At 45.5% G+C, this 18,840-nt stretch overlaps 1 protein-coding gene across 1 annotated transcript in view; it reads left to right on the top strand.

Moving 5' to 3' along the window:
* Positions 1-18,840, top strand: part of Frmpd1 (FERM and PDZ domain containing 1) — a 97,980-nt gene that overhangs the window by 24,271 nt on the left and 54,869 nt on the right. Inside the window, exon 2 of the mRNA XM_052176415.1 lies at positions 18,326-18,430. Within this exon, the coding sequence (XP_052032375.1) occupies positions 18,330-18,430 (101 nt within the window). The 5' untranslated portion in view covers positions 18,326-18,329. The remainder of the gene's footprint in view (positions 1-18,325; positions 18,431-18,840) is intronic.

Below are 18,840 nucleotides of genomic sequence, written 5' to 3' on the forward strand. Positions count from 1 at the left end.
TAGCCTGCATCATTACTTCATCCTGTTTAGCACCTGGATCCTATTCTATTGTAAGGTGATGCCATGATCTCTTTATCCTCACTGATGCCTTTGGGGGCTGTTTCTGCCATTTGGCTGTCATAAATATTACTCCTTGAACATCAGTGTACAGGTTTCCATTTGAACGTTGGTTTTCAGTTCTTTGGGGTGTGTACCCAGAGGGGACTCGCAGCGAATCAGTATTGTTTTAGTGAGTAACTTCCCGAGAATGCTCCAAACAGTCGCCATCATCTCTGAACCTCAGGCTTCTCTGGTTTCTCTCCTGTCTCTCTGGCCTTCTCTTCTTCCTTTCATCTGTGGCTCTGCAGCCCCTGAAGTGGCAGTCCCTCACCAGTCCTCCCAGCTCTGTGCAGTCCACCCTGGTGTGCTCAGTGCTGGCTGTGCTTTGTAACCCCCAGGGTTCCTTTAACAGCATATGTCCACCACGGTGTCTAGCACACCACATGTACTGTGCCGTGGAAGAGACTTCCCATTTCACTGACAGGCTGAGGAAACTATAAAATAACATTCTGGTAGGACGGCCAGTGAGAGCTGCAGTAGAACCAGGGAGTGTCAAAGCCTCTGCTCTTGACATGAGGGGTCACTGGGGAAGACCCGAGGCCAGGTGGGGAGAGGAGGGTCATCTGTGCTCATGAAACTGCTTGAAAAGTGTAGGTCTCCAGTGAGCGTCCCTGCTGATCTGCCCTGAGTTAGGTGACATGTTTCTCTCGCTTCAGGGACTGTGTGGATTCTGCTTGCAGTGTCTCTGTAACCCCACAGTGTCTCTCTCTGGCATCCTGCTGCTTGGCATTGTTTCTTGTTTTGTTTTGTGTTTGACATAGGCTTTCTCTGTATAGCCCTGGCTGTCCTGAAACTCAGTAGACCAGGCTGACCTCAAACTTAAAAGATCCCCCTGCCTCTGTCTCCCAAGTGCTGGGAATAAAGGCGTGCCCCACCTTGATCGGGGCTTGATCGGGGCTTCTTAAAGGAACCTGTAGAAAATTGAAATTAGAGCTCAATCTCAGAGGATGAATGTGAAGCGGACATGTTTGTTCAGGTGTTTGGTGGCTAAGTCCCTTTGTACAGATCTGACTCAGAGAATTAGACACACAGGTAGAACTCCAGGGCTCTCGGAGATGTACATGGGAGAACCCACAATGAGATCTCAGAGTCAGTGATATCCGGTGTGACCATGTCAGTACGAATTCCATCTCTGTCCCCCTAGCGCCCACGCTTTCTAACATTTCTACATTCCTTTATTGTACTTAGTGTAGTTGGATCCCCACTAGGACGTATGAGAGTTGGGGTTTTGTTCCCAATGTGTCCCAAGGCCTAAAACAATACCTGGTACAAAAAGATTCTATAGTCTGGATTTTCATACCAAAATTGTAAGTAGGGCTGAGGGGATAGCTCATAAGTCAGATGCTTGTGGTACAAGTGTGAAGACCCAAGTTCAAATCCCAGCACCCACATAAGAACTGTGGATAGTTGAGTGTGCCTGTAGCACCATCATAGGGAGATGGAGATGCACAACCCTGTAACATAGTCATATTTCCTAGGCTCGTTCATACAAGCCCTTTACAGATAGGAGAACTGAGGTTTGCTTGTAAAGGGGTGTACCTTGGGTCCTGTGTCCAGCAGCTGGTCATCCAGGGGCCTGGTTACAGATCTGTGTACTCTGTTCCTCACTCAGTGAGGACAAGGGGTTGGCAGCTGCATGTAACTCAACAATGACATTTGCCTTTATCTCCGAGGGCTGCTCCAGGGACCTCAGGACAGCTGAGGTGAAGTGTAGGCCTCGCTGGTATTCAAGTCAGCCCTTCCCACATCCTTCCCAGGGCTCACTGTCTGCTAATAAGGCCGATGAATTGTGTGACCAACTTCCCATCATCCTCTTGGAGTGGCCTGGGCCCCATGGCCCCAAATTGCTGTCAGGAGAAAGACAGGTCCTGAGCTCCCATCAATGCTGACTGCTGCCTCCCTAAAGCTCCCAGAGGGCCACACAGAGGCCATCTGCAGTGAGTTAGATAAGAAGTGCAGTTCTTTCTGAGCTGCCCAATCTTGCCAGGCAGATGTGAAATCTGAGGACCTGTGGTCCCAAGAGACCCTGGATCTGCAAACACTTGTGACGGCCCCTGCAGCACTGAGGATGATTTGGGGTGATAATGTGAATGGATATTTTCTGTTTAAACAGTTGCATATGTATTTTTATGTGACTTGGGGAAAAGCCAGTTAGCCTGACCAAACCTGAGGTTCAGTGAGCATCACCGTTTAGGCTGCCACTGTTGAGGGACGAGACATACCATAGCATCGTGTGTACGGTGGGCTGTCGGGAAAGTGGTCTGGCAGTTCGCTGACATGGAAAGACAGGAAGGTAGTTTGAGGTCATCTGTCATTTAGGAGCACTGACAAGGATGGTGGCTTTCTCAAGAGCCATCTCCCGGGTCTCATTTGCACCTGGTTCAGGGTGAGCTAGCTGAGGATGCTAATGACCAGGGCCTAAGACACTCCAGGTATAAGATGGCAAGTTAGTCATCATCATCTGACTTATCATCCAGATGGGAAATGGGCCCTGGAAAGGATGTAGGGAAGAGCTGGGTCCAACACTCAGGCTCCCGTGGGCCAAGGAGACCTGGAGAACCAGCTGGGAGCCACTGGTTTCTCTTGGGTCCATGGTAAAACTCCTGTTAGGCCTCTGAAGCCCTATTCTATAAAACAGAAGGTGTTGGGCAAGATGGTTCATGGAAGCAGAGGCTCAGAAAGGAAGGTGGAGGACCTACGGGCACCTGGGAAATGACGCTGCCATCTGGCTCTCCTGGACTGGGTCTACAGCCACAGACCACATGGTTTGTGAATGGATTCTGTATCAGACCTGTGTTGACTTGATCCTTGAAGGGAAGAGGTGGCAAATGGAGTCCTGGTGGCAGCTGTACTAGGGCTGTACATCATGGTACTAGGTGTGCCACGTATCACATGGCCTAGGACAGATGCCCCTTCCTTTCTCAGAATGACATTTTACTAATAAAGTGACATACCAGTCTAAGAAATTCAGCCAGCTATGATACAGCAGCCATGATCTTTCACCAAGCCATGATCACTGTAACAAACCGGAGCTGATATCAATTGATCTGTATTCGGGATGTATATACAAATCTGGGGATGGTGGTGCACACCGGCCACCCAGGTTTGATTGCTTGCTGGAACCCACCTGGTAGAAGGAGAGAACTGACTCTTAAAAGTTGTTCTCTGACCTCCAAACACATACAGTGTAATTAAGAACATTTTTTTAAATGACAGTAAAAGAAGAAAGTTAATAATGAGCTTCTCCAAAATATTGACTCATAACTTTTTGTCTTTAGAAGTCTAAATTTAAGTTATTTTTATTCTGATCTAACCACTATATTTTAGGCATCCATGTTCTTGTCATTATTCATTCAACAAACACCGCTTGGTGCACATAGCTCTGCTAGGCTATGCATGGGTGGTGTGCTCCTCCTCCTCCTCCGTTTAGGGAACACATGGTGAGGGGCAGAAAACAAGACCAGATCCACAGGAAGTCAGAAAGTACAGGCAAAAGTGCAGGTGGCTTGGTCCCAGCTGGATGGAGGGGCAGGACACTCGACTGAGGTACTGTGATTAGTGTCTTAGGGTTTCTTTCATAAGGCAACTCTTATAAAGAAAAGCAACTGGGGCTGGCTTAGTTTCACAGGTTCAGTCCATTATCATAATAGCGGGAAGCATGACCCCCATGCAGGCAGACATGATGCTGGAGGAGCTGAGAGTTCTACACCTCATTTCACAGGCAGTAGCAGAACTGCTGGCAGCCAGGAGGAGGCTTTATGGGGAGCCTCCAGGAGGGGAGTCTATGGCGATCGTTCCTAGTCAGTCCACCACAATTAGGGATCCAGTGAGACGCGCTAGGCCAGCAGCCTGGAAACTGTCCTGAATGTGGCAAGGCCCAAGCTCCGTGCTGAAGGTCAGATGTAATTAGAATTAGTTCCAGAGGAGCGGAGGCCTGAACAGAGGGCTGCGGAGGGATAGAGGACAGAGGATTATGTGATACCTGGAAGGCCTCAGCATCCCTCAGTCACTTGAAGATCTTTATCCTCTCCAGGCCTGTTTGTCTTCAGATTAGCTCATGAACCTGTAGGTAAAAAAAAAAAAAATGTTTCTCCTCACTAGGAGAAACTCCCCCTAAAAGCTTGTTCATTGAAGCTTTCATTGCTAGCTGGTGGTATTTTTTTTCAAGTGATTGGTTCTCCCCCCCCCCAAAGATTTATTTATTATTATATATAAGTACACTGTAGCTGTCTTCAGGCACTCCAAATGAGGGCATCAGATCTCATAACGGATGGTTGTGAGCCACCATGTGGTTACTGGGATTTGAACTCAGAACCTTTGGAAGAGCAGTCAGTGCTCTTAACTGCTGAGCTATCTCTCCAGGCTCAAGTGATTGGGTCTTAAGGGCTCCAACCTAATCAATGAATTAATCCCTTGATGGATTCATACATTATTGGAAAGTGGAAGCTCTTTGGGCTAAGCAGTCGCTAGAGGAGTGCTCTGGAGAGCTTTGTTCTCAGTGAGGACAGCAACCGCCATGCCTGCTGCTCCGGCCATGTGCTGTGTTGTCACAGGCTCACAGCAACAGAGCCTGCCAAGCGTGGACTGGGAACTGAACCCAGACCCCTCCTCTCTCAAGCTAGATTCTTGGGTGATTTACCAGAGTCACAGGAAACTATCCACCCCTTTCCCCCAAATTTGTCACGAGAGCAGTCTTTTTGGTAGAAGATAGTGTGATATACATGCAGAAAACTTGGAATGGTGGCATTTTAGATCTGTAGAGAAATTCCTGGTGATATTAGCAGAGGAAAACCAGGCTTTGTGACTTCTGAACAGAGAACAAAATCCATTACCCGGGGCTGGCTTATCACTCTCCTTGGGAATCCCTAAGTTTCTTGTTTTGTTTTGTTTTGTTTTGTTTTGTTTTGTTGTTTTTGTTTTTTTCAAGACAGGGATTCTCTGTGTAGCCCTGGTTGTCCTGGAACTCACTTTGTAGACCAGACTGGCCTTGAACTCAGAAATCCGCCTGTTTCTGCCTCCCACGTGCTGGGATTAAAGGCGAGCGCCACCACTGCTTGGCTAGGAACCCCTAAGTTTTATCTAAGAGCCACATTAAAATGAGCATTCTCAGGTCCCACCTATCACCTGCTGAATCAGTTCTTCCTAGACTGTAGTTCTCTACTTTTTAAAAAAATGACTATATATATGCATACATATATGTGTATGTATATATATATATATAAACAATTCATGTGTATGGGTGTTTTGCCTGCATACATGTCTGTACCACGTGTGTACCTGATTCTTGTGGAGGTAGCTGGAGTTAGAGATGGTTGTACTGTGTGAATGCCAGGAACCCAACCTGGGTCTTCTGGAAGAGCAGGAAGAGCTGTTGACTGTTGAGCCATCTCTCCATCCCACCTCTCTCTCCCTCTCTCCCTCTCCCCATCTCCCCTCTCTCCACCTCCTCTCTCCATCCCCTCCTCCTCCTCCTCTCCATGCACCTTTTCTCCATCCCTGCCTCCTTTCATGGCTTGTTTCACTTATTCCCCAACAACTCAAACATTGCAGCAAATATTGTAACTTTATTTTCTCTTTTAAGCAAAATATTTCTATTTTTCTTTTCAAAATGATATATAATGGCATGGTGTTTCTATGTTGAGATTCAAAACAAGGAAATCGGGTTGCACGTAACAAGTGACCCACAGTTTCCAATGTAACCATTTATATTCTCTTGTTTCTATTTCTATGGTAAGATATATTGACAATTTTCCTTAAATTGAAGTTTTATTAAGTTAGGATAAATCCAACCTAATTGTTCTATATACTCTTTATAATATACTGCTATTGGAGTTTAGTAGCAATTGTAAAATTTTAAAACCTTAAGAGTAATTTTATAAAGGAAAGGAATAGACTCAAAGTACATGATAAACTTGCATGAAAATGGCTTTAGGAAGCCATGTATAATAAAAATGTAAAGGTTAAAAATACATAGTAATTTTAAAGGAATAATAATTTTAAGTGCACATGGAAGCAGAGAGAGTAATAAAATGAACTCTAGCATTTCTCAACTTGAGGAATTATTAATTTCTTACTTGGATCTTATTTCAGAATTGTGCGAGTGATTCATGAGTAAAATTGATCTCTGTATCCTTTTTTAATTATACTCTTGGTTTGATTTTAAACTCAGGGTTATCTTTGGCTCAGTAAGATAGCCTGGTTATATGCTCTCATTTTCTCTGTTGAAGAACGTTTTTTAATTCTGAGGACAGAGTCCTTACAGTTTTCATTTTGTTGTTATTTCTAGTTCTTTGTATGGGGAATCGGTCTTTGTGGAGCAAAAGATTAAAGAAGTTCGTGGAAACCGTAGGATAAATAAGCCAAGGCATTGACTGCCTTGCCAGGGCCCTTTGCCACTGCGCAGAGCACAGTTTGAGAGATGGCCTTCCTCTCCTGACCTAGAAGCTCTTCTCTTTCTTTCCCCTCTCATTCTTGGTGACCTGCATGGAGTGGTGTGTGTGTGTGTGTGTGTGTGTGTGTGTGTGTGTGTGTGTGTACATACAGGTACCCATGGATCTCTTGGAACTGAGGTTATAGATGGTTGTGAGCCACCTGACATGAGTTCTAGAAACCTAACCAGCCCTCTGCAAGAGCAGGAGGAACTTCTAATCGCTGAGCACTCTCTCCAGCCCCAGTGTTCCCCACCTTGGCCCCCAGTGACTGGGTTCTTACTGAAGGGGGTCTTTTATGCTATAAGCAGCAGACTGAGTGCATACAGGAAAGAGCAGAATCATTTTCTCAGTTCCCCCTCCCCCGCATCTCCCTCTCTTACTTTGTCCCTCAAGGACCCCATTTGGAAGGTGCCTTCCATGATCGAGGGAAGCTCTCATCAGTATTCATTTACATGGCAGAGATTGGTAGGAACACCTTGGAAGACACCATTTTATGAAGCTGACGTTGTTACCCAGGAATCAGCTGGAATTCAGGGCCAGCTAGAATGATGCATTACTAGTAGGGAGCCTGCTGCAGCATGCCTGGAATAGCATTCATTCATCACTACTCATCTCACTAGACCAACTTATAACACAGGTTTGTGGATTTTTCTTGCTCGCATACAAAACCATGTGAATGTGGTCTCGAGTGATATTTTAATACTCTGCCTTTTTCTGTTGTTATTTTAGTTCTGTTCACTCAGGGACTGACACATTCACTTGTACAACCAGCATTTATTATGGTGATAGATCCTAAGAGAAAACAGAGGTCATGGGTCTTGGGCTCAAATCGATGATAGGAAGAAAGAAGAAAATGATGAGGGCAAGAAACTAAGCTAGTATAAGATCTCACTTAGGCTGAGAAGTCACAGAACGGGGCTGGAGAGATGACTCAATGGTTAAAAGCACTGGCTGCTCTTCCAGAGGACTCAGGTTTAATTCCCAGCACCCATGTGGCTGTTCACAACTGTTTGTTAACTCAACTTCCAGGGGATCCAATGCCTCTTCCAGCCTATGTAGGCACCAGGCACATATGTGATGCAAAGACATACATGCAGGCAAAACACTCATACACACAGACACAAAATAAAATAAAAATTGTTTTGAAAAGATTCATTTATTTATTTTATGTATATGAGTACTCTGTTTCTGTCTTCAGACACACCAGAAGAGGGTATCGGGTCCTATCATAGATGGTTGTGAGCCACCATGTGATTGCTGGGAATTGAACTCAGGACCTCTGGAAGAGTGGTCAGTGCTCATAACTGCTGAGCCATCTCTCCAGCCCCAATAAAACTATTTAAAAAAAAAAAAGAAAAATCACAGAATAACCTAGGTGTGTCTATACAATTTGAAGTCTTAAATACTATTTGCAAAAGTTTTACGTTCCCCGAGGAGAAGAATAATGACGTCTACCTCTGTTGTGCTGTAAGGGAAGCCTAGGGGCTGGCAAGAAGGCTCAGAGGTGCCGGTGCTTGCTGCGCAAGCCTGGCCGCCTGAGGGATGCCTGGAACCCACATAGAGGTGGAGGAAGAGAACTGACTCCACGAAGTTGTCCCATGACCTCTATGAGAGCACCATGGTGTGCAACACACTAATAATAATAATAATAATAATAATAATAATAATGCCCAATCTCTTTCAGATGATTATCCTCTTTTTGTTTTTAAAAACAGATTTTAAGGTAACTTCTTTTCTTTGCAACTGAAGAACTTAGTATGTGAGAAGCCTTCCGTGAAGAACCACTGAGAATTGTTTTGTGTGTCCTTTATATTTGAAATGCATTTTTCAACTCAAGAAATTTGCTTATGATTTTTGCATTTCTTTGCTGTTTTTTCCTCTTCTAATCCCTGTTGTTTGCAAGCGGAGCATCCTCGTCCTTTTCCTCCTCCTCCTCCTCTTCCTCCTCTCCCTCCTCCTCTGGCAGCCCGCTTGAATTGCTATCCAGTTTTAAAGAATGTCACAGAAGCTGGTTTTGCCCTTCAGTTTCTCTCTCTTCCTTTGCTCCCTCTCCCCACCTGTCCATTTGGGAACTGTTTCGGAAGAGCATGCCTTTTTGTTCTCTGCTCATGCCACAGAGCCAGGAATGGGTTCTGTTTGGGAATTTGGGCATTTAAGGGGTGTATGTGTAAGAATGACTTGTGGCCAGAGAGGACTGAGGTAAAGCAACCCTGAGCCTTGAAGATCTGTCGGGAACTAAGGATGCTTAGCCTGGGGCAGAGGAGGGCCAAAGACAAGATGTCTAGGTTTGGATCCAGAAGGCTATAAAAGAAGAATGAGTGTGTGTGTAGAGAGGATGTGTCAGAGGGCGATACTACTGCAGGAGACCGAAAACTCCCGAGGTGTGGAACTCAGCTGCAGGCAAAGGCGCTTTTGAGCCAGGAGTCAGGGCCAACAATGAAGGATGGAACCATTAGAGGCTAGAAGACTCTTGGCATTGGGGTTGTAGCGGAGGTTCTAAATGTTTGAGGATTATCTGCATCTTCCTTTGTCCCATTAGCCCCGCATCACAGGCAGATATTAGAGCCATTAGCAGGTCATTCTCCTGACTTTAAATGGACCTGCTTGGACCCTGCTGAGTCAGGGGCAGCTTTTAATGGCTCCATTGATGTAGCCATCTGACTGGTCTTTGGAGATCCCTAGATGAAGGCACGGGCTTACCCACAGTCCAGATATATAATGCAAATTAATTATTTTAATTAGAGTCATATACATTTATAGAAATCAGTTAGCTAAACTGTATCTGGCAGCAGTTTAACAGCCTTGGTAACTGCTGCAGTTGGATGACCTTCAATGGGAAGCGAAGGCTTGCTGGTCTTCAGGTCTTGTGGGTGGGCATATGTGAGAGTTCAGAAACTTCTGCAGTCTCCAGAGACTAGAGCCAGGTGAGAGATTTCACATCTGTGTTTCTTGGTTTCTTCAGAACTTTCAGCTGATCAAGAAGATATAGGGATTTAAATCTAAAACAGAAGGCAACAAGTCTCAGGTCTCCTGATCTAACGGAGGCACCACCTGCATGGCCAGAAGGAATTGCAGAAGTCTTCTGACCCTGGTCTTGGAAGATTTTCTCCACTCCATTATAGAATCTCTTTTACAGTCATGCAATCCGCAGCTGCTGCTAAAGTCCTTTCAGGATCAGAATATTAATTTTTAAGAAAACCTATTACATCCTTGGAGCGCTGTAAAGGTCTTCACTGAGTGTGAATGGAATTCTCCTCCCCCTCCTGTACCAGTTAGGGGAATGAATTCCACACACAGGCAACAGAGTCAGGGACAGTCCCCCCCCCCACACACACACAACATGGCTTGATTGTAAGCCTCCTGACCATCCTAGTTCCTTGAAATTTTGATCCCCTCAAAAAAGATAGACCCAGTTATATCCACATCCTATAACTTGCCCACTAACTTGATCCCCTAGACAAACCCATAGGCAGTTGCTTTTGGAAACAATATCCCAGGGACTTGACTGCACATTTACTTTCCTGCCTCTGCATCGTCAGGAGTCTAAGACTTACATTCCTTTTCCTCTATTGTGAGTGTCACAGAAATCCAGTGTGACCTTTATTATAACAGAGTGCCTGGAAGGAAGCAAGGAAGACAGACATTCCAGTAGAAAAACAGAGAGGGGTCTGGAGATAGGGAGCAGAAACAGCAACAAAGTAACAACCAGTAAACTTGAGCAAGCAGGGCCCATGAGAAACGATCAGAGGAGCTGATCAAGTAACCTAGATCACACTGCAGTGAGCCTGTGTGTGGGAAGATGCACATGACGAACTCCTCATGAAGTGACTAGATCACACTGCAGTGAGCCTGTGTGGGGGAAAATGCACATGAAGAACTCCTCATGAAGTGACCTAGATCACACAGCAGTGAGCCTGTGTGTGGGAAGATGCACATGAAGAACTCCTCATGAAGTGACTAGATCACACAGCAGTGAGCCTGTGTGGGGGAAGATGCACATGACGCATTTACAGCGTAAGAGTGCAGATCTCTGTGAGTTTGAGGCCAGCTAGGGCTGCATAGTGAGACCCTGTCTTTAAAAAAATGAAGTGCAAGGAGTATAACATGATTCTATTTTTATGGAAACCATACTTTAATATATAAAATATGGATTTCTATAAACTTAGGTGGGAGTTAGCATATTGTTAACCAATGTTGATTATATGGGCCTCTGAGGTAATGCTTGATGTGGGGTGGATAGTTTAGGTTATTTTAATGTGATGGTGTGATATTTCCTCTTGTTTTTTATTTTATTTTTTCAGAGTACATTTGAACCAATAGCCACCATAATTTTCTCCATTATATTAGGACATGTTCTTAAGTGATAAGTTGAGTGTTTGTGAGAGTATGAATATTTACATTTTATCTTCATTTAAAAATGTCCCAGTTGTTTATTTTTATTTTATGTATATGGGCATGTTTTGCCCAAATGTGTATCTATGCTCTACATGTGTGCAGTGCTTGCAGAGGCCAGTAGGGGGTGTCAGATCCCCTGGAACTGGAGTTACAGAAAGTTCTAAGATGCCATGTGGGTACAGGAACCAACCCTGAATCCTCAGGAGGAGCAGCCAGTGCTCTTAGCAACTGAGTCATCTGTCTAGCCCCTAAGAAAATAAGTATTTAAGAATTAGGTGCTGTTTTCACCTCGTTGACATTTTAAAAAAATTACTGTTTACAAAGCCCTTTGTGGTAGGGCTGTGTGTTGGGGATGCTCCTGCCTCTCCTTGCCTCCACACTCGGGCCTTTATGTGGGTGCTTAGCTCAGGGATTTATGGCAAGCACTTTACCAAAGGACCCATCTTCATAGTTCTGCAAAGATTTTGTAAAAGTGAAAATTGGAAACAATACAAATGTATTGTCTTAGTTAGGGTTTTATTGTTGTGAAGAGACACTGTAGTTGTCTTCAGATGTACCAGAAGAGGGTGTCAGATCTCATTATGGATGGCTGTGAGCCACCATGTGGTTGCTGGGATTTGAACTCAGGACCTTTGGAAGAGCAGTCAGTGCTCTAACTGCTGAGCCATCTCTCAAGCCCCTGATGTTTACATTATTATAAAGATATAAATATTATCCAGTATTGACTAAATTGTGAACTATCTTTGCTTTGTAAAAAAGATTTATTTCTATTTATGTGTATATGTACCTGTATGTGTGAGTACATGTGTGCAGGTGCCCTTGGAGGCCAGAAGGGGGCGTTGGATTCCTGGAGCTGGAGTTACAAATGGTTGTGAACCTCCCATTGTGCATGCTAGAAACAGAACTCAGGGCCTCTGCAAAAGCAATAATGTGAACTTTAAGTCTGATGCTATTTTTATTCTCAACTTTTATGTTTGATCTATTTTTCCTACCAAATATTTAGAAGCTCTTTTCTGTTTCTAGCTTTTAATTTTTTGCCTGTCATAGTTGTAAGTGCCTTTATTTCTAGCACTTGGAGGCAGAGGCAGGTGGATCTCTAAGTTTGGGGTCAGCCAGATCTACACAGTAAGTTCAAGGTCAGCCAGGGCTACATTGTGAGAACCTGTCTCAAAAGATAAGATAAAACAGAACGAAATGAAATAATATAAAATAAAATAAAACAAAGCAAAATAAAATATATCATGTTGTTCCCTGCTCTTGGTTTTCCATTCATTATGTAGGACTGATGCTTTGTGGGTGAGGTGGGGAAGATGTTCTCACTGCATAGATGAGGCTGGCCTAGAACCCGTGACCCTCTTGCCTCTGCTTGTCCATTACCGGCGATCACAGGCATGATCAGCTCCCTTCCAGATAGTCTCAATCTGGAAATTTTGGTTCCTTGGGAAACCCTTATTGAATTATTTGGTAGTGACTTAGTCATTGTTGTATTGTTGTGCAGAGGTCCCGTGACATGGCAGCTCTTATAAAATACAGTTTTTAATCAGGGCTGGCTAACTGTTTCAGAGGTTTAGTCCTTTATCATCATTTAGTCCTTTATCATCACGGTGGCACACAGACAGACATGTGGAGAGGTAACTGAGAGTTCTACATCTTCATCCACAGGCAGCAGGAAGAGTCAGGGAGACTTGGCCTGGCTTGAGCTTCTGAGACCTCTACGCCCATCCACGACGTCACACTTCCTCCAGCGAGGCCAGGCCTCCTAACTCTTCTCAAGTAGTGCTGCTCCGTGATGAACAGCATTGAAGTGTGAAGCCCTGGGGGCCATTCTCATCCAAACTTTGTAATTGTGTGAGTGATGTATGTAACTTTGAGTATGAAGGCATGTGTGTAGGTGTGTGTGGGGTGTGTAGGTGTGTGTAGGTTTGTGTGTGTAAGAGCATATATAGAGGTGTGTATGTAGGTGTTATGTGGGTGTTTGTGTAGGTGTATGTGTGTGGGTATGCATGCAGGGGTGTGGGGGTATGCGTGTAGGGGTGTGGGGGTATGCGTGTAGGGGTGTGTGTAGGGTGTAGGGGTGTGGGGGTATGTGTGTAGGGGTGTGTGTAGGGTGTAGGGGTGTAGGGGTATGTGTGTAGGGGTGTGTGTAGGGTGTAGGGGTGTGGAGGGTATGTGTGTAGGGGTGTGGGGGGTATGCGTGTAGGGGTGTGTGTAGGGTGTAGGGGTGTGGGGGTGCATGTCTTCATCACTTTTCATATTTTCATTGAGATATAAACACTGAAGCTCCCCAGTGTGGTTAGTGTAACTATCCAGCTTACACCGCTGGCCCTGTCCCTGCCCTCCTAGGCTGGCATTATAGGCAGACGGCCGACACCACCAGGCACGTGGAGCTTAGGGAGCTAAACTCTGTCTGCACACTTTATGGCAAGCACTTTACCCACTGAGCCACCCTGCCACCCAGCTCCGTGGCTGCTCCATGACTCTCCACAGACTGAGTTCTTTAACATTTTAAGTGGATTTATTTCAGCAGTCTTACAATTTTCAAGGGTTCACTCTTGTTTTCTGATAAGACTCCCTAGCCCCCCCTTCCTCTGGGGGTCTGGGATGGAGACTTTGCGGGAGAAGCTCAGCGAGTTGGGGCTGAGTGTGGGCGGTGGCTCTTGTCCTCATAGTTTTGGTTGGGTTGACGATCCAAGGCTCACCCTTGGAGGCCATGCGGACCATGAGTCCACCACACTGTTGTGGTAGCCAAATTTGTGTGATGCCAGGAAACAAGCTTGATGAAGGGGTTGCCAAGGTTGTTAGCCCCAGCTTCAGAGTGGGCGTGGCTGTTAGAGCTGCAGGAGATGACCTGGTCCTCAGTGTCTCCAGGATGCTCCTTAAGAAGAGGCCTTCCGACGCACTCCGCCTCCTTGATCCCACTGCGTCAGGAGGCTTTCTCTGGGCCACAGGGCAGTTCCACTGTGGATCAGAGAAGAGAAGGCCGTGCCACTGAGCTTCCTGGTCAAGTCTGGGATGATCTTGTCCATAGCTTTGGCAAGCTGTACATAGGAATGGTGATCTGTGCAGCCCTACAGCCATTGCCTGTTTCCTAGAGGGGCCAAGCACAGGGTGATGAGGGCTGTGGACACCAGTCCGTTGACAACACAGGTGTCTTAGAGGAGCTTGCCTGGTTGGTTAGGTGATGCAGGGAAAAGCAGCTTGCTGAGTCTCTAGTGAGGTGTACTTCTGATGCTTCAGACCCAGCACAAACGTGCGGGCCTCGGCAGACGGGGCAGAGAGGGTGACCTTTTTGTTCCTGCCCTTCAGGAGGGCCACAGCCTACTCTGTGGTATTGAAGACATCAGTAAACTGTACACCACCATCACCCCGTTTGATGTGGGGATCTTGTTCCTGGAAGCTGATGACCCTCCTCCCATTGATGACAAGTTTCCCGGTTCTCAATCTTGATTGTCCTGTGGAACTGTAGTCAGTGAAGGGGTCACTGATGGCAACCGTATCCACTTTGGCAGAGCTGAAGGCAGCTGTGGTGACCAGATGCCCAATCTGGTCACTTCCATTATCATGTCTCAGCTGGCGTGTCACAGGAAGCCGGGGCTGTCTCAGGAATGTGGAGGTTCGCAGAGCCTAGAACTCATGTTTTTTGGTAGCCTGTGCCCATGCTCAGCCTTGTCCATTAGTTTGTTATTTGCTTCATTTATTAAAAAGCAGATGCCTCCAGGTTTTCAAGAATTCGGTGTGGATATCCTGTGCTCATTTGGATGTGCCTTGGCAACTCTCTCTCCCTGCACCTGTGCGAGTAGCTCCACTGTTGTTGTTGTATTTATCTAGTTTATGTATAGAGTACACTGTAGCTGTCTTCAGACACACCAGAAGAGGGCATCAGATCTCATTACGGATGGTTGTGAGCCACCATGTGGTTGCTGGGATTTGAACTCAGGACCTTCAGAAGAGCAGTCTGTGCTCTTAATCACTGAGCCATTTCACCAGCCCTGTTTTTGTTTTTGTTTTGTTTTGTTTGATACAGGGCTTCTCTGTGTAGCCCTGGCTGAACTGGAACTCGCTCTGTAGACCAGGCTGGTCTCGAATTCACAGAGATCTGCCTGCTTCTGACTCCCAAGTGCTGGGACTAAAGGTGTACACCACCACTGCCCAGATCTGATCATTATTTTTAAGAATACTCACTTTTCATTCGTCATGGGAAAGGCTGAACTTTCACCTCACTGAGTCGTCTTTATCAGAACTGATGTTTGTATTATGCTGGTCCTACTGAGCAGACTTCCCTTCTTTATGCTGTAGAACAGCAGAAATAGCATTGGGGAAAATCAAAATGGCTAAATACAAATTGTACCCTGCAGTGGATTCTGGCATGGAAGAGGAACATTGGAGAGACCGATGAGATTTTAATATTGCCTGCAATTTGCAGTTTGGTAAATAGTATTGTGCTGATGTTAGTGTCTTAATTTTGCCCCCCTAAAATATATTAAAGGTTATGTAAGATGTTATTTTCCAGAACACTGAGTGCAGGGCAGATGGCGATTCTGTGTTATCTTTACAACATTTTATACATCCCAAATTACTCCTAAAAAAAAAAAGTGAGGCTTCTCTCTCTCTCTCTCTCTCTCTCTCTCTCTCTCTCTCTCTCTCTCTCTCTCTGTGTGTGTGTGTGTGTGTGTGTATGCATTTTGAAATAGGGTACCACGTAGCCCTGCTTGGCCTTAAACTTACTGTGTTGCAGAGGATGGTTTTGAACTTGGAACTTAGGATTCTAGGCATGTGCCACCACTGTACCTGGGTTCTGTGGAATTGAACCCAAGGTCTTGCGCATGCCAGGCTAGCCCTCTACTGATAGTGCTACATCCTCAGTTCTCAAAGTAGAAAATTAGCGGGAAATGAAACTGAAGTAATTCACTCGGATGAACCTCCTTGTGCAGATTGTAAAAACTCACCTTTGAACTCTGTTTTGGGAATGGAGCAGGGCAGTGGTGTTCTTTTAAGAAAATCTCTGTGGTAATTGGCTTTTTAGATTTCCTCACCTTTCTGGGGTCATCTCAGATGGCTTTTTAAAAAAATCTTAATAATTTTCCTTGTCTTCTAGATTCTCTTGAGCAATTGTGTAGTGTTTAAACAGCATAATCTTTTATGATTCATTTTTGTTTGCTTTGTATCCAATTTTATTTTCCACTGCTGTACTTTTTCCACTTTGTGCAGTTATTTATTGGGTTATCATGAAATTACTTTGGTGAATTGAGACCGGTGTTTTAAAGAAGTGAAATAGATTAGACAATAGAAATGTCAATACACATTGATTTACGAAGCATTAATCGGCAAGCGCATATCTCTTTTCTTGGCAACCTGGCAACATTTATCAAAGCACAAATGGGTGTGACCTTTGACCTATCAGTAGGGAGTGTTATCCAGATATATAACTGCATACATGCAGAAATGATGTACATACTCTATAACTCACTGAGTATTGTTTATAATAGCAAAAGACTGGCAATAACCCAAATGTTTATCAGCAGAGGACTCCCTTTTAGATTCCAGTACCGTCCACACAGTGAAGCAATCAGTTGTCAGAAAGTGAAGACTGACTCTGTGTCCTGATGCAGAAAGATGATAGGGGTGCATAGTCAAGGAAAGAACTGGGGCCTGGTGCCGACAGAGCAGTGCGTGTGGTGTGCTGCCCCTCACAGGAAGAAGAATGATAGCATCTTTGTTTGCATTTACTTGCCCGGCTGTGAAGAAACCCAGGAGAGAGGATGGTACGGGCTCAGATCTGGGCGGAGGGACCGCTCTCTGAATAGGCATTTGATTTTACCATGGGGAGAATACTTAGGGGTTACCATCTTCATCATTTTTTTTCCAAGACAGGGTCCCGGGCCCAGGTTGGCCTGAAACTTGTCATATAGTTGAAGACAGCCCTTCTGCTTCTGATCCTCCTGCATCCACCTCCTGAGTCCTGGGATTACAGGATTGTTCCATCATACCCTGGCAATGAGGGGCTGGGAGTTAAACCCAAGGCTTCTCGGATGCCAAGCAAATGGCCTACCAAGCTGAACTCTGTTCCTCCCCACACCATCATGCAGCTTTTAGCTCACAGTACGATGCCTGTATCTCTTCTTTTCTAGGCCAGCATGGCATTGTGCGGGTGAATGACCTATTTAAAAGTTAATCATAAATCACTGAGCAAAAACAGCACTCAGAAGAATTTGCCCAGTCACGGGAGTAAAAGTGCTTCCGTGGGCCAGAGAGGTGTCTCAGGGAAGCACTGGCTGCTCCTCCAGAGGACACAGGTCTGACTCCCAACACCCTCATGGCAGCTTACAGCCTTCTCTAACTCCACTTCAGGGAATCCAACACTCTTCTGGCCTCTACAGGCACAAAAGCACGCATGTATTGAATACACACAGGAACACAAAATACTCCTACAGATAAAATGAAACAAATAAGCCGGGCGTGGTGGCACACGCCTGTAATCCCAACACTTGGGAGGCAGAGGCAGGTGGATTTCTGAGTTTGAGGCCAGCCTGGTCTACAGAGCAAGTTCCAGGGCAGCCAGGGCGACACAGAGAAACCCTGTCTCGATAAGCCAAAAAAAAAAAAAAAAAAAAAAAGATGAAACAAATAAATGTTTTAAATTTATTTATTATTATTTATATTAGTACACCGTAGCTATCTTCAGACACACACGCCAGAAGAGGGCATCAGATCCCATTATAGATGGTTGTGAGCCACCACGTGGTTGTTGGGAATTGAACTCAGGACCTTTCAGAAGAGCAGTTAACCAACCTGGGCCAGAGGCCCTATCTTGGAAAAAAAAATTATGAAGATGGTAATCCCTAAGTATTCTTACCATAGTAAAATCAAATACCTATTCAGCAGTTAGATGCTCTTAACCGCTGACCCATCTCTCCAGCCCAATAAATGTTTTCTGTTGTTGTTGTTGTTTAAAAAAAAAAAACAACGGAATTCATGTCAAGTGTAATGATGCATAGTTGTAAATCCAGCGCTTGGAGGCTGAGACAGGAGGTTCATGAGTTCAAGACCAGCTTGAGTACTTATCTCAAAGTAACAAAAACAAGTAAAAAACTCCAGACCCCCCCCCCCCCAATGCTGCCTCATGCTAGCAGGTCCTGGAGGCAACTCAATTGTGAAAGCTTACGTTTTGTAAATTCCCTCATCCTCTGTGAGACGCAGAGGCATTCTGCTTACCACAAGCCTGGACTCTTTCGGCAAGGGATGCTGAAGTGTTTGCTCTGGACTGTGAAGAGCTCAGCTAGGAGGGGAACCAGTCATTTGTTCCATGGGTCTTCAGATGGGCGGGCGTGGATGTGGCGAGTCCTCGTTACAGGCTTGGGTTCGTCTCCTGAGAACATTCTTCTCTCCTTCATTCCGTCTAGGTAAATGGAAGAGCTGGAGAACACTTTCTCCCAGACTCGGAAAGCACACAGAATAGAGCAGATGGTGGCAAGGTGGCTTCGGCGTTCCCGGGACAGCTCAGCTCGGTAAGGCTCCTGCGATGATGGCAGAGGGTTCTGTTGGTAGGGGTTTGGTGTCCCTGTGGGAGGGAGCACCCATCCCGGAAGGACCTGGGGCTTTCTTCCTGTCCCTGGCTGGCTTTGCTCGGCTGCCCTGTGCAAGGAGATGCGACAGGTAACTCAGCCAGCAGACTGAGTGGGGTGTCTTGTCTTATACCCTCCCCCCAACACATACACAGTCACACTCACCCCAAACTCACTCATACACACACACACACACACACACAAACATATTCACATAGACATCCTCGTGCTTACATATTTCTCATACACATGTTGCATGCCCTTTCTGATCACTTAATGTGAGAGTTTATGTTCTGTCTATGTCCTCGTTTCTTTCCCATAGCCCCTGTTTTGTTCTGAGAAAGATGGTATCA

Source organism: Apodemus sylvaticus, chromosome 3 (genome assembly GCF_947179515.1).
Source record: "Apodemus sylvaticus chromosome 3, mApoSyl1.1, whole genome shotgun sequence".
Taxonomy (NCBI): domain Eukaryota; kingdom Metazoa; phylum Chordata; class Mammalia; order Rodentia; family Muridae; genus Apodemus; species Apodemus sylvaticus.